General features: G+C 39.5%; 1 protein-coding gene across 1 annotated transcript; it reads right to left on the reverse strand.

Annotated features, from left to right (window-relative positions):
• Window positions 1-158: 158 nt before the first annotated feature.
• On the reverse strand, window positions 159-10,907 carry riiad1 (regulatory subunit of type II PKA R-subunit domain containing 1). Its single transcript, XM_018734940.2, has 6 exons — window positions 9,834-10,907; window positions 9,368-9,626; window positions 2,404-2,622; window positions 2,185-2,261; window positions 1,787-1,833; window positions 159-1,708 (listed from the first exon to the last, which is right to left on the reverse strand). Exons 3-6 carry the CDS (start codon window positions 2,611-2,613, stop codon window positions 1,644-1,646), a joined length of 399 nt encoding a protein of 132 aa, XP_018590456.1. The 5' UTR covers window positions 2,614-2,622; window positions 9,368-9,626; window positions 9,834-10,907; the 3' UTR covers window positions 159-1,643.
• Between the last annotated feature and the right edge of the window lie 3,982 nt (window positions 10,908-14,889).

A 14,889-nucleotide genomic window follows, 5' to 3' on the forward strand; every position in this document is an offset into this window, starting at 1 on the left:
TTGTCTCGTACACGGTCGCAGGGAGCCAGAGTCTAACCCGGTAACACAGGGCATAAGGCTAGAGGGGGAGGGGATGCACCCAGGACAGGACACCAGTCCATCGCAAGGCACCCCAAGCTAGACTCAAACCCCAGACCCACCGGAGAGTAGGACCCAGTCCAACCCACTACCCACTGCACCCCCCACATACTGACTCCATTGTGGAAAAAGGCCCTACGGTGGATGTACTTCTTTCACCAACTAAAGAAGTTGTTCAACCTACCACAGGACCTGCTGATCTGTTATTGAGTCCGTCCTATGCACTGCCGTAACTGTCTGGTTTGGCTCAGCTACCAGATCGGACAGAATTAAGCTGCAAATGACGGTCACGACAGCCGAGAGGATCATTGGTACACCCGTCTACCCTTCGGGTCTTGTACGAGACCAGAACGAGGAAGCAGGTGGGGAAAATCATCGCTGACCTCACACACCCCGAGCACAAACTCCTCACACTTCTCCCCTCCGGGCAGGTGTTACAAAACAGTGCCCACCAGAACAACAACAAGAACAGTTTTTTTCCCCTTGGGCATCACTCTCATAGACAGTTACACTCCCTTATAGGTCTCCTATCAGTACAATATATCCCATCACTTTTGTAGTTTTCTTTTTTTTTGTATTTATTTTTTACTCTATAAATATGTTATTTATTTATTCTGTGTTTGTGCCAGCTGTCTGTCTTTTGTCTACTGTCTGTAATACTGCAAGCACCAAGCACCCAAAGCAAATTCCTTGTGTGCGTCAGCACACTTGGCAAATAAAACCTCATTCTGATTCTGAACAGAAAAATGTCATGAGATAAGTGGTGCTGGTGGCCTTCTCCCTTAGTTAACACTATCATACCAAGCCTTTCAACATTCACTTTATTTCTCATACATCTTACAATGCACCTGGACATGAGGGATCTTACCTGGGGTCACCGCACGTGTTGAGACACGCAGGTCCAGACGACCCAACCAGGGTCGACGAGACGCCAGCCTACAGCCACGTGGCAGTATCTTGATAATTAAAACCATATTGCTGTGTATTCCAGAAACAGTATACATCTACCTTTAATTCTGAGGAAATGTGCCAATAATCACAATAGTGTACAATACTTGGGCTCCTTAAGTCATTTCAGCCAACATGCACATTTGGAAATCAGCCAGGAAGCAGGTGACATTGCAGCTACACGTTTAGCTGACACTTTAAAAGCAACTTACAATGGTAAGATACCTAGAACTATTTACCGCTTTACACAGCTGGGTAAGTTTGTGGAACAGTTTAGGGTAAGTACCTTGCTCAAGGGTACTACAGCAGTAGGGACCTCCTGATCTGAAGGCAGCAGTTCTAACCACTACACTATTAGCTGCCCTGTATGCACTGACATAAATGACAGATTCAAGAACAAAGGTCAAAATGGTACACGTTTAAGGACTGAAAATCCACACCTCGATACACCTTTACAGGTTCCTGTTAAAGACCCCCTGTGTAGCTCTTGAACTACTTTAGATTGAATGCATTACTGCACAGCCCTCAAGGCACCACATGAGTGATTCAGACTGACGACGTAACTCAGATGTCTATAGCGTCTTACATACTGCTAGGGAATTTTTTTAAAATAAAATTCAGGAATTGTTATCTTCAACTTTTGCCAAGATTTTCTTCGGGAGGTTTGCATCTGTGAAGTAGTCTGAAAAATAAAATGACTATGGTTACAAAGACCTGAAACATCTGATTTATACCATTTTGAAATTCGACCTGTATTTACCTGCTGCAAATTCCCGGATATCAACAGGTCTTTTAAAAAAGATGTCTCTGTCAACAAGAAAAAAGAAATAAATTAATATTGCAATAGCAGTTCATTCCATATGAAGAAAGAAAAAAAAACATTTCATTTAACTGGCAGACAATAATAATGCTTTCAGACCCCTTTCCTCAACAACCTTCACCTCAAGCCCACCTTCCCAGCGTGCTTAGCGCGCCCCAGTCACCCCATCATATTCCCCCGAATTCCCCCCAGCGGTGGAGCACTCTACTCCGATTTTCCCACAATACAACTGCTTCCAATGGACCCGTTTCCCGCCCAAACTCACGGTAACGCGGGTCGTTACAATACAATAGGGAGCAACCAAACTTTTCCGAACATCACGGAGGAGGTGCACGTACCTTAAGAACTCACTGAGCAAAAGCTCGAGCTCCGGGTGCGCGCTCAGGTACTTTTCATTGGCGATTCGAGTCTTTATCTGAAGGACAGTTGGTAAAACTTTAAGTGATGGTCAGCGCGGCTCCACCAGTCCTTCCTTGGCGCGCAAGCATCATGTCTTGTGGAGCTCAGTCGCATCCTAATACTTCCCAGAAATTCACAGACGGACCTTAGTTTCCCACCTTGAACTGTCGCAGTTTTTCCTGCTGCTCCGGACTCAGAGCCCCGCTGTCCAGTTTCTCCAACCCGCTGCTCTCCGCCATCTTTCCGGCCCTCGCGCTACAGCGCACCGGTTGTCCTCTGCGGCCGTTGCTGTGGTAACCGTCGCTTCCGGTTGCTTTGCGCTCCGTCCTTCTAATTGCTCTCTGCAGGTGCGTCTTAGAGCGTCGCATCCTGGGTTACTGCGTGTTCCAGAAATGTGTAATACAATGCATATGAGTTCAATAAACCCAGGGAACAGAAGAAGCACAGCCTTCATGATGAAACGTGTTATGCATTTGCAGCTGAATGCAGGAAAAAAAAAAATCCTTTAACTTCCATGATTGGTCCAGTCTTACTTACATTTATTCATTTAGCAGACGCTGTTTTATCCAAAGCGACGTACCTCTCCGAGAAATGTACGTGTTGTGCGCATATTGATGCAGTAAACAGGAAAACCTCGCAACCCATGGAAAAAAAAGCATGCGAATAATTCACTTTTGTTAATTTCTTGGGTTAGGTGGAAGCATAATTTTGAATAATAATTTCATAGTGTTAACGTTTTATGACAAAGTGGGCTTCAGTGTGCAATCATTTTTACTAATTATTACAGCTAGGATTACATTTGTGTTGTTAACCCTTCATTTTTTAAGTATTCTGCACCTGGTGAGCCTGTGCTTTAACAGGTAATGTATTTAATAGGAATAGAATGAACTGGAGGGTTTGGAGAGTAAACAGAATGACTCTGTACTGAGTGCAGTTCAGTTCTTTTCATATACCCCATTCACACACTCAGTCACTCTAACCCCTTGTTTTTCAGCCATGTGTTTTAGTCCTTATGCATGTAAGGCTGGAATGTGTGATTTTATAACTTTACACCATATACAGCTGCAAAGGCAGGAAAAAAAAAAAAGCAATTGCATTCAGTTTTAATCAAAATTGATCAGTCTCAATCATCCAGGACAGTTGTATAATCTACACTGTTCTAATATGAAGAAAAAATATTTTCCATTTATGTCATGGAAATACTGTTGCAATAAATACAGTGCATCAAAATACCAGAGTGCAAAGTTCACATATTACTATTTATTGTAATGGATGTAAGCAGTTTTTTTCAGCTGGTGGAATCCCTTTAGTGGTGCATCTTGTGAAGCTGAGCAGTGGACCTTGTTATTGCTTCACCATGCAGAACTTCATTATTCCAGTCAATCAAAAAAAAAAAGTCCATCTATAAAATATACCTTACATGTCAAGCCTTAAGATTAACAGTTTAAGCCTAATGCTTTGCTCATAAGTGCCAATGTTTTTTTTTTAGTACTTTGTCCATATGCACAAAGCTAAAGAAAAACACACTCAAGCTGTGTATTTACATACTCATCCCATTATAGGAAACAGAAGTGAGTATCCATACACCATGAGAACTGCAAGAGTTGTGAGGAGAGGCTGCAGAGGAAAACCACAATACTGAAGCTGGCTGGGGGGCAGCCTGTTTTTGTGATGAGTAGAGAGGAAGGAGCACATGCTGGAGTATTTACATGCTGGTGAAGCACATGGGTTCCACAAGTACAGCAAAAGGAAACAAGTCTTTTTGACATCTCACCGTTAGTATGACTCAGTGGGGTTGGGCCTAGAACACAAACACATGGGGTGCATCTCAAACACCTTTCCGCTGATGAGTGGAACTGTATCTAAACATAATTCTTTCCTAAAGATGTCAGTAGAGTGGTGATCTGATTACCAAATAGGCTATTCATGTTTTTTAAAAGTAATTCGAGAAAGACTGCCCTGCTCGTAGGGCTAGCTTTCCAGTCGACTAGAGCTACTTCCCTTTGCTCAGTTCTCATTTTCTTGACCGCTGTGCAGCATCACTTCTTTCCTGATCCCCTAATAACCACCATTAATTTGCATCATACCATCTGCTATTTCCTATCTGACTCTTGCTTTGAAAAGTAATTTTTCAAGCAACGCGTGCCAACAGAAGAGCAGCAAAGTTGTGCAGAAATATTGTGGTAATCTAAAGCTCATCGACTGCTGTAGAATGAGACTTGTACATCCTGAACTGTAAAGCTAAATGAATAAATCTAAACAAGCTGTACTTAATATTTTAATCTGTTCCCCGATCATCCAAAAATTCACAGAAATGTCCCAAAACATCCAGACAAATCAATAGCATTATTATTCTCTGTATATCATGGCTTGCAGGGAGTCCTTATACCAGGGTGACTGGTACAGATTTCTGAAGTTTGGACAAATTTCTCTCTTTAGTAATTGTCAGTATTACTAACATTTACAGGGACAAATTTTTTTTTTTTTTTTTTTAAGATTTGTTCCTTTTCCCTTGGTCACTTGTAAGAAAGTGAATCATTTGTGTAATTATTAGACATTATCTTTCACTACTTGTGCTCTTAATGGTACATTGATGCAGGAGTTCTGTTATGACTCCTTTGCAGTCATTGTATTTTGTTTGCATCCTTCTCAATGCATGCATACAAACACTTAAAATGAAACATCACTGCACTGACCACAAACATTTAGCTTAGGGTCTGCAAGTTTACAAGTGGTTCTGGTGAAACTAAAATAGATATGGAAAAGTGAACATTGCTTGAGAGTTTAGCTATAAAATATCCATGTTCACTCAAATCCCATAATATATAGTACATTCAGAAAATATTGACCCCTTCACTTTTTTCATTGTTGTAGCATTATTATGCTAAAATAGCTTAAATTCTCTCCCCCATAATGACAATGCAAAAACAGGAATTTAGACGTTTTTTGCAAACTTCTTAAAAGACTGAAATATCACATTGACATAAGTATTCAGACCCCTTACTTGGTAGTTGAAGCACCTTTCGCAGCTATTACAGCCTCAAGTCTTCTTGGGTATTTTGTGATACACATGGATTTGGGGCTTTTCTGTTATTCTTCTCTGCAAATCCTCTAAAATTCTGTCAGGTTGAATAAGGACTGTTGGACAGCTATTTGCAGATCTCTCCAGAGATGTCTGATTGGGCTCAAGTCCAGGCTCTGGCTGGGCCACTCAAGGACATTCACAGTCATCCCTAAGCCACTACTGTAATGTCTTTGCTTAGGTCATTGTCTTGTTGGGAGGCAAACCTTCAACATAGAGCATTCTGGAGCAGGTTCTAAATACTGTCAATCACACAATCAATCAGTACACATCAATAATTCTGTACTTTGCTCCATTCAGCTTTCCCTTGACCCTCACTAGTCTCCCAGTCCCTGCTGCCAAAAAACAACCCCACTTTATGATGCTGCCACCACCATGCTTCACTGCTAGGATGGTATTGTGCAGGCAATAAGCAGTGTGTGGTTTCCTAAAGACATAACACTTTGAACTGTTTGGCCTCATTTCAATCTGGGCACTTAAAGGACTCAGACTGAGAAACCTGTTTGCAAACTACCATAAAGCCCAGTGCAGTGGAGCATTTAGAGAAACTTCTAAATGGACATCATTACTCCATCCCCACATAGGATCTTGAGCCTAGCAAGAGTGACCATCAGCTTTTTGTTCACCTCTCTTACCAAGGCCCTTCTCCCCAGTTGTTTAACTGGGCCAGGCAGCCAGCTCTAGGAAGACTTGTGGTTGTTCCAAACTTCTTCCATTTAATAATTAGGGAGGCCACTGTGCCCTTGGGAACCTTCAATGATAGAGAAGGTTTTTTTTTTTTTTTTTCTTCTTCTTCTTTTTGTAGCCTTCCTCAGAGCTGTGTTTCACCACAATCCTCTTTCTCATCACTAAAGGTAATTCCTTCAACTACTTGGCTTTAGCTCTGATACAGATCATCAGCTATGGAATAGACAGGTGTGTGCCTTTTCAAATCATGTCCAATCAGTTTAATTTACCACAAATGGACTCCAAACAAGGGGGCGTCCAACACTGCTCTCCAGTGGGTCTGGGGTTCGAGTCCCGCTTGGGGTGCCTTGCGACGGACTGGCGTCCCGTCCTGGGTGTGTCCCCTCCCCCTCTAGCCTTACGCCCTGTGTTGCCGGGTAGGCTCCGGTTCCCCGCGACCCCATATGGTATAAGTGGTTTGGAAAAAATGTGTGTGTGGACTCCAAACAAGGTGTAGACACATCCCAAAGATGATCAATAGAAATGGGATGCACCTGAGCTAGGCTGCAACATGAAAAAAAGGGTCTGAATACATTCTGAATGCCCTGTACCTAATTTACATAATGCTGACAACTAAACAGTATCATTGTGTCACATGTAAATGGTTACTATAGTTAATACTATGCTTAATTTTTAATCATGAGAATACATAACTTGGGATCTCTCATATTATGTTCATTAACATGAGATTGTTTAAATGTATACCTATTCCTCATTCAGTATTCTTCAGTTCATTATTGTGTATGAAATCTTAAACATATGACAAGTCCGTGCTACATGCCAAAACAATTTGGCATCCAATTTTAGGTAAAAGGTGAAAATAAGTAATATGCCTAAAACATTCAGAAACACTTTTCTTGCTTAAAACAAGACAAAACATTCCATAATATGCATTTATTGTATGTTTAAAATGCACATTTTTCATTAAGATAGCAAAAAAAGGAAAAAAAAAAAAAAAACCCCACACACAAATTAAGGCACAAGCCGGATTATTGAAATGACATGATCAAGACAATGTTCCCAGAGAATTTTAGAAAACACCCATCAACACTGTCAGCACAACTGTAATAAAAAAATGCTCAGAAACATTTATAAGTTACAGAAAGTTTGTCCCTTTTCAATTTCTATTTATAAACCTACAAACACTGTGAGGTTTTATCAATATTTATATATTATACATTATCAGTTTGACCACTGTATTTCTAATAGGGGTAAAGATATGTCCATTATTACTAGAAAGTTTAAATGCATTATACAGTATAACTATTTTTGGTATAGAAAAGGGTGAGAAAATGTTCTTATTCAGTAAATAAAATTAAGTTGCTGTAGAAGCTAAAGCAGTGCATTATATTGAATATTATGAACATGACAGAACAAAACCAATTTCTAATGTTTTGCCACAACACTTCCAGAAGCTAAAATGAACAAAGTCAGTTATATATTCTGTAAACTTACTGTATATAATGTACAGCATATCATGTCCTTTTCATATTATTGTGCTCTAAGTTTGTAAAAACTTATTTTACATCAGGGGTCTGACTAAAATAATTGTTTTGCTTTATATACTGTATTAAGGTGTAACAGCTTGCATTTACATAGGTGTTTAAGTTAAAATGACAGAATAAAGGATGCAAACTGCAACGTCAAACACCCTCGCTCCCCAAATCGTGAGAAATACTAAGAATGGGCGTGTTGAATGTATAACTGGACATAACTAGGATAACACTTGGTCCAAACTACTTAACCCATGTTTTATATTAAAAATATCAAGTAACTAGTTAAAATGTTTCTCTTTCACTCCTCTGGGCTTCTCTAGTCTTTTTCAGTCTTCATCCATGCAAACTGGAATCATCACTGCCACCAGGGTTAGTTTGGGGGCTAGGGGGTATTCTACCATTGTGGATAGCATTGACAAAGGTTTTCAGCCACTACACGTGGGTGAAAAGGGGGGGGGGGGGAGGGGGAGTCCTTTTGCACATTAAGATTCCATGTTGACTTCCTATTTAATGTTTGGCTAAGGCAATGGATTGAATGCTTCTAAAACTGAAACGAAACATTTTAAAGAATCTCTCGAAAGTGCTTGCGTTGCGAGTTACTTGATGCTTATTGCTCCCTTCCAACACCTATTTTATTTAATCTATTCACAATTTAGTTGTGCATATCATAGATGAACTCAAATACAAATAACTTGCTACATATGGCTATGTGCTCTGGCTCTGTAAAAAGAATCGAGGAATCTCAGTGTACACACTGGTACAGCTTAGAGTCTTTTGCTTCCACAGCGTGAAAGAATCAGAGCTGCAACCCAGAGTCACAAAACACTTAGTCTCTCCAATTGTAATCAGATTAAATCTGGAATATCTTGAGCCACTAATGCCTTCTTAAAACATGGTTTCATAGTTTATCATGTGCAATTAATTAAAATTTAGTGTAAAGTAAAATAAAATTTAGTATAAAAATAGTGTAAATATTAAATCTGGCAGTGTTGAAGGCATTCATCCTTGACTAATTACCACCACCTTAGGACATTCCCCTCATGCTCAGAGGGAGTATGCCTCTTTCCATACACCTAGAGTTCATCTGTAACTACAGTGTTACAATGTTAGACTCAAAGCCAGCAGAATAAAGCTCAGCATTCTAAAGAATTTACAAAAGCCAATAAGAAGTCTAGAACTCAAAAGCTGCATTCATGGCTTGAAGGTTGACATTTAAAGTTTGGGCCAAGATACTATATTTTTTACCCTGAACAGGGTACCACACCCAGGTTGTAGCAGGGGAAACAGTATACAGGCGCTCCTCACTTAACAACCAAGTTCTTTTCCTACGACTAGGTCGTTAAGCAAATTGTTCAATAAAAATAAAAAATAAAAAAATTTTGGTAGGAGGGTATCAGGATTTGTCTATCCTGTGTTTTATGCACCTACTTGAACGATGAACGTCGGTGCAGCAAGTGGTAGGTAACAAATTAGGTTTACCTGAGAGTCACATGTTTGCAGCCATGTCTCCTTCTCTTAATGTAAAGCATAAATTGTACTTTTGCTGAGATATATGTCGCTTTGGACAAACGCGTCTGCTAAATGACTAAATATAGATGTAAGCAAGGAGCCGACCTTCACCGCTATTTCAAGCATACTGTACTGGTAGTGGGTTTGTGTCAACCATCTTTAGATGTTCTATGTCACCTTTGCACCATTTATAAAATTTTTAGTATTTTTCACCGACATCTTGTACTATGGAGTACACAATGAAGTATAAATTTATAGACGAAATATGTTGTCTTGAAGACTGCGAACGCTAGTGTAGTGAATACTGACCGACTGTGGGAACGAGACAGACAGGGTGATGCGAGATGAGATGCTTGACACTGAAACGCTGCGCTGCCATTTCCACGACCAAAGTTCTCGCACAGCGTACAATACCGACTGGTCGGAGAGCTGGTCGCAAGTCCACGCGGTCATCAAACAGGTAGATCGTTAAGTGAGGAGTGCCTGTACAGCAGCTTTACAGCTAACAAATGCTAGACGGTCTCTCCTTTTCTTGTGTTGAAACAGCAGGGTTTTCTGAAGCACACACCTGCAGGTAAACAAATATTTAGCAGCTATGGTAACAAACATAAAAGTGCAAAGCAGTATGTCTGAAACTAGTCAAAAAAAAAAAGGCAATTAACAGTAGTAAGGCCATTCCTCATGACTTGATTTGTATGTGTGTGCATTGTCTTGTAAAGACTAAATGTAAAAATACATCATTTGTTTTCTTGCAACCTTTTGCAATAATACGTACATGAGATGAGTATTAGCAGGACAATGGCAGCAATCACTAAAACAGCAGCAGCAAGGCAGCCTCTGTGGAACCTGCTGCTAACTCCTAGGAGGACGGATGGCCAGACACAAAAATACTTAATGACCAACATGAGAGAAATACAGTTGTGAGAAAAAGTTTGTGAAACTCAGGAATTCTGTACTGCTGCATTAACTGCTCATGAAATGAGATATCGTCTAACACACAAACTATTGCACTTTTAAATGTCATTATTAAAATATAAAATCACTATGTCTGTATTTTATGCAAGAAGAGTAATATGAACATGTAGGACAATGTGTGTGTAATAATCATAGACATTTTATGACACTGGATAATTTCACCAGATTGGTCTTCCTTCTACATGTTACTTGGAAGTTTATTATTTCACCATCTTTGCAAATTAGTCAAGGTTGCAGTATTTTCCTAATAAAAAGGCAAACAAAGCGCCATGAGAACTGAAACAAAAGAAATGTGGTGTTATAAAGCTTGTTTGTACGACATCATGTTACAGTGTTAATCACACCAAGAGGCATGCGTTTTTTAAAAATCACCAATATTAAACATTCCCTGAACCACTAAATGCTCCAGCACAAATCACAAATTGACTAAATTTGCAGCGCATGCAAAAGAGGGTGGCAGAACTGGGGTCCATCCTTTGACAGCACTGTGGCTCAACAGGTCGCGCTCATGTCCTGGCATCCAGATTGTACCCCTGCCTCACACCCTGTGCTACCAGCATACGGTCTAGACCACCATGATCCTATACTGAACAGTTATTGCTAATGAATGAATGGATGGATGGATCAGTTAAGTGAATTAAACTACAAACAAAATTAAGAGCTATAAAGACTAACAACTGTAGTAGTCCTACATTATTTCATCTGGCTGTACATGTTTCTTTGCAATGACCTCTGACCAGGTCTACCTTCAATCTGGGGGATGGAAATATGGCCTGAGCTTCTGCCTGACACGTTCTTCTTAATCACAACCTTGGCTCTCTCCTTCCCTGCTAGCCATGCTGTAGGGGCCAAGTGGAGGAGTGACATGACTTCAATGAGGTCTGTTATTCGTGTTAATGAGGTTGTGATTACAAATAAAAAAGCTCTGGTCGCAATTTCTGAGCAGTGCAGGCATTGAGATCACTCCAGTGGGTTCACAAACTTTTTATAAATGCCCGCAAATATCCAAAAGCAGCAAAACTATAGCAGTCTTCCACAAACAGTGAAGTGCAACAATGTCATGTCAATCAACATCAGCAGTGTCAGATGTTATGCAAGACAGACAAATAATGCCAAAGGAAAGTAAATGCACAAAAAAATGTAAATATCTGAAATACTGTTGCAATATAGGACTCAAAACTATAACAATCAGTCCCAAATCTGATTTAAAATGATAGTGACTGACTTAAACCTACACTACATGATTTGCACTCAGATTCATTCAGTTAGCAGCTCAGTCATGGCTGATTAAGATCTCAACTGGATTGAACGTCATCATTCACTTGGGCTCGCCAAGACCGGAGCTGCTGGCCCCAGAAATTAAAGATTTAGAGAAATATTCCATAGGCTGTAAACCTGAATCAAAAGTTTAAACCTAGGTTTAAAGTTTAAATCTGAAGGAAATAATATATATGTTGTCAGTTATATACGCTTGTTAACAAGGGGGGGAACCTACTCCTAACATGTCACAGTAAAACTCTTCCTCAATGAAGAAACTGCAGTAAGTGTATAACCCAACACATTTTAGTCTAAACATAGTAAAAGGATGTCAGGCTGATGATAAATCAGATCACAATAGCGTAGCACCCCAGTATGCAATACTGATCAGGAGAGAGAGAGAGGAGGGAATTTTTTTTTGACTTGCCTTGCATACCAAAGGGAGCTAAGTCCATAGCAGAACAGTTGTCTAAAAAGAGAGGGGGGGAGGGGGAAGAGAAGAGAAAAAAAAAAAAAAAAAAATCATAAAAACACCCAGGAAGTCCAACAATGTTTCTTAGTACCTCTTGTGTCAGAGAAACCTACTCGAAACACATACACTAGTAAATAAACTATTTCAAGTCTAGTCATTCCTTGGAACCACAATGCAAAAGTAGGCATTTATTACTCTTCTCCTAACAGTACATTTGGCTTAAGCTGGATGTAGCTACCATATATTGATTTTCTTTACAATTTCTAAAATGTTTTAAATTGTATTTAAGACTAAACTGAAGAACTATTTCAAAATGAACTGATTGCACTTAATGCTTCACAAGGTTTTACAAGGTTTTTTTTTTTATCTCTGCTAAATAGTAAACAAAAGAATATGAATCATACTCACGTGAACAGTGTATTATTTGAGGCTCCTGTTAAAATAGGAGGAGACATTAATACTGCTAATAATATGCTCTTAATACTCTCAACTAAAATCACATAAAATGAGTAACTATTTATATATGCATTTTCATTAATTGCTTGCCCATTGCCATTCCACTGCAGTTTTTTTGCTCACTGTTTTGCATAATGATCGCTTTAAAAAAAAAAAACACAATAAAATGAATTCACCTACCGCCGTGCACACTTTTCTGAAGGTCAAGGTGTGCTTGCAGCTCTTCAGAGTGATGAAAGCCTCAGCTAGAGCAGAAACTAGAGTTTTATTGTATTCTGTTCCATTGTCTTCATTAAAAGCGATGACAGTGTTCTAAAACAAATATTGACTGTTATTTCATTTACAACAAATGTCATTTTAACAAAAGAAAGTTAGGCAAAAAGAGTACACCTATCATCAGTAAGTTACATAAAACATTGCAGACCTAAACAGAAAAATTAAAAACTGGATAGGAGGATAGCTATAAAAAACACATCAGCATTAACAATTTATCAATATACAGCTGGGTAATTTCTTACTGGAGTAATTCAGGATGAAAACCTTGTCAATGGTTACTGTAAAATTATATCCTCAGCTAAACTCTAGGCTTAAAAGGCTGTATCTGTATAGATATTTACAGATCTATTGTGTTAGTACAAATAGTAATCTGACTAACCAAATTACTGCGTAAAAACTCTGACTCCCAGTGGAGTAGTAACACACACATCGCGGGCACGGAGGAAGCGAAACTCACGTTGAAGGACCACTGCCCCGGGCACAGAGGCTTAGGTAAGACATAAGTCACTGAGCCATTAGGATGCTGGTGCGCCACACAATCCACTGGTCCGCCACAGCAGAGTGAGGCACAGGTAAGGATTCCTTGAGAAGTGAAAGGGTTGAAATGAGATCTGGGAGCAGAGTATACTACAACAAATCGAAAACAGTCGTTCAGATGTTACATGCATTTTCAGTGCCTTCGTTTACAGTGGATTTGGAGTAAAACATGCACCTCTTCGCTGTTATGCCACAACAAAATAAAACATGCGAGTTAAACTTGTACATCAACTTACAAATGCGACAGACTGGAAGTCAGTTCATAACTCGGAACTGTTTGTAAGTCCATCCACTATGTCACACTCAATAAAGACTAATACAGCAGAATTTCTTACGGCCAACCCAGCCCCCTCTGGTGCGAGCCCTGATTAGTTCCCCCCCACAACCTCCACCGCCTCCTACTCAACTACTGCTGTGTAGTTCAGTTTCACACATCAGAGATGGTGCCTTGTTATTCCAGAGAAAGGAGAATAAAATGCAGTGTAATGGAGAATTGCAAGGGGAGAACTACATTTACATTTAATGCTTTTCTGCAGAGTGACATACATCTCAAACAATAATACAAAAAGTGCATTATTACATCGACTATGAACCAGGGCACCATGCACAAGTGGCTGGATACAGGCTTTTCAGTTATGAACAAAATCATCAAAAATTATCAAACATAAACATGTATCCATTTATAGAGAACTTACTAGACCAGGAGAGAAATAAATCTGAAAGAGGTGCATTTTGAGACCCTGTTAAATGTCAAGAGAGGGGGAGGTCATTCCACCACATTGTGGCCAGAACCGAAAACATTTGTGCTTATGATTTCGGACCTCATGGGACCACCAAGCGAGCAGATGTGGAGGAGTGTAGCAGTCTGGGTGGGGTGTAACGAGGCCTTCATTTACATCACACAAGTTTATCCATTATTCAACAATTTCCAATCATAAAATGTTTTGATATTTAAATATTAATACCATATTTACATGTTTATCATGCTATTCAGAGATCATATTAATTAAAACATTTCTCCTTAAATGAAAACTAAGTCTTATGGTAAACTAAAAATCTTGCCATGCAGAAACAACTCAACTTGGGGCATTTGGTTAATTGATGTTGAAAGCGAAAAAAAGTAATAAAAATGTTCCTGTTTATTCACTAGATAGTTTCTGTAAAAGTCTTGGGTAGAGCAATAATAAATTTTAAAAATGTGTTGACTGTCTAATCTCTCCATGAAGCCGCCCGCTCTCGCTCCCCCCACCCCCACAGTGCCATTTGAGTTTTTATTCCATGCGCGTTCAACATGCAAACCATGCTTTTGAGACCCTGTTAATAATATAATTTGTAAATCATATCTATCATAAATACTAGAAATTCTACTGAATCATGTAGTAATACCGCAATAGAGACACACAGAGTGGCCAGAGTCATCAAGTCACATAACGGCGAATGATGAAGCTGCCGTCCCCAGTCGGGGCTGCGCCGGCTGAGAACCGCGTTAAACTGCAGCTCAGTCATCCTCAGTAGGATGAGTGTACTTGTGTTTGGTGCATTTTGTTTTCATCTGCTCTCGTTTTATCACTGACGACTTTTACTGTGGTCTTTATCACATTCCTACCTGAACTTCAGTGCTAAACTTTTTAAAAAAAATTTAAAAAAAAATTCAGACGAATGTACCGACATGGATGAATTTTCACTGAAATAAATAATGAATTTGCCTAATATGCAAAAAAGCAGCTTCAGTTATTAGGAACAAAGCCACTAAAAGACATTATACCATGAAACATGCCTCTACATTTGAGGGATTTTACAGGTATCGGAAATATAAAGTACGTTTCGGAACAATAATAGCTGAATCACTGGTCACAGC

Source organism: Scleropages formosus, chromosome 18, assembly GCF_900964775.1.
Source record: "Scleropages formosus chromosome 18, fSclFor1.1, whole genome shotgun sequence".
Taxonomy (NCBI): Eukaryota; Metazoa; Chordata; class Actinopteri; order Osteoglossiformes; family Osteoglossidae; genus Scleropages; species Scleropages formosus.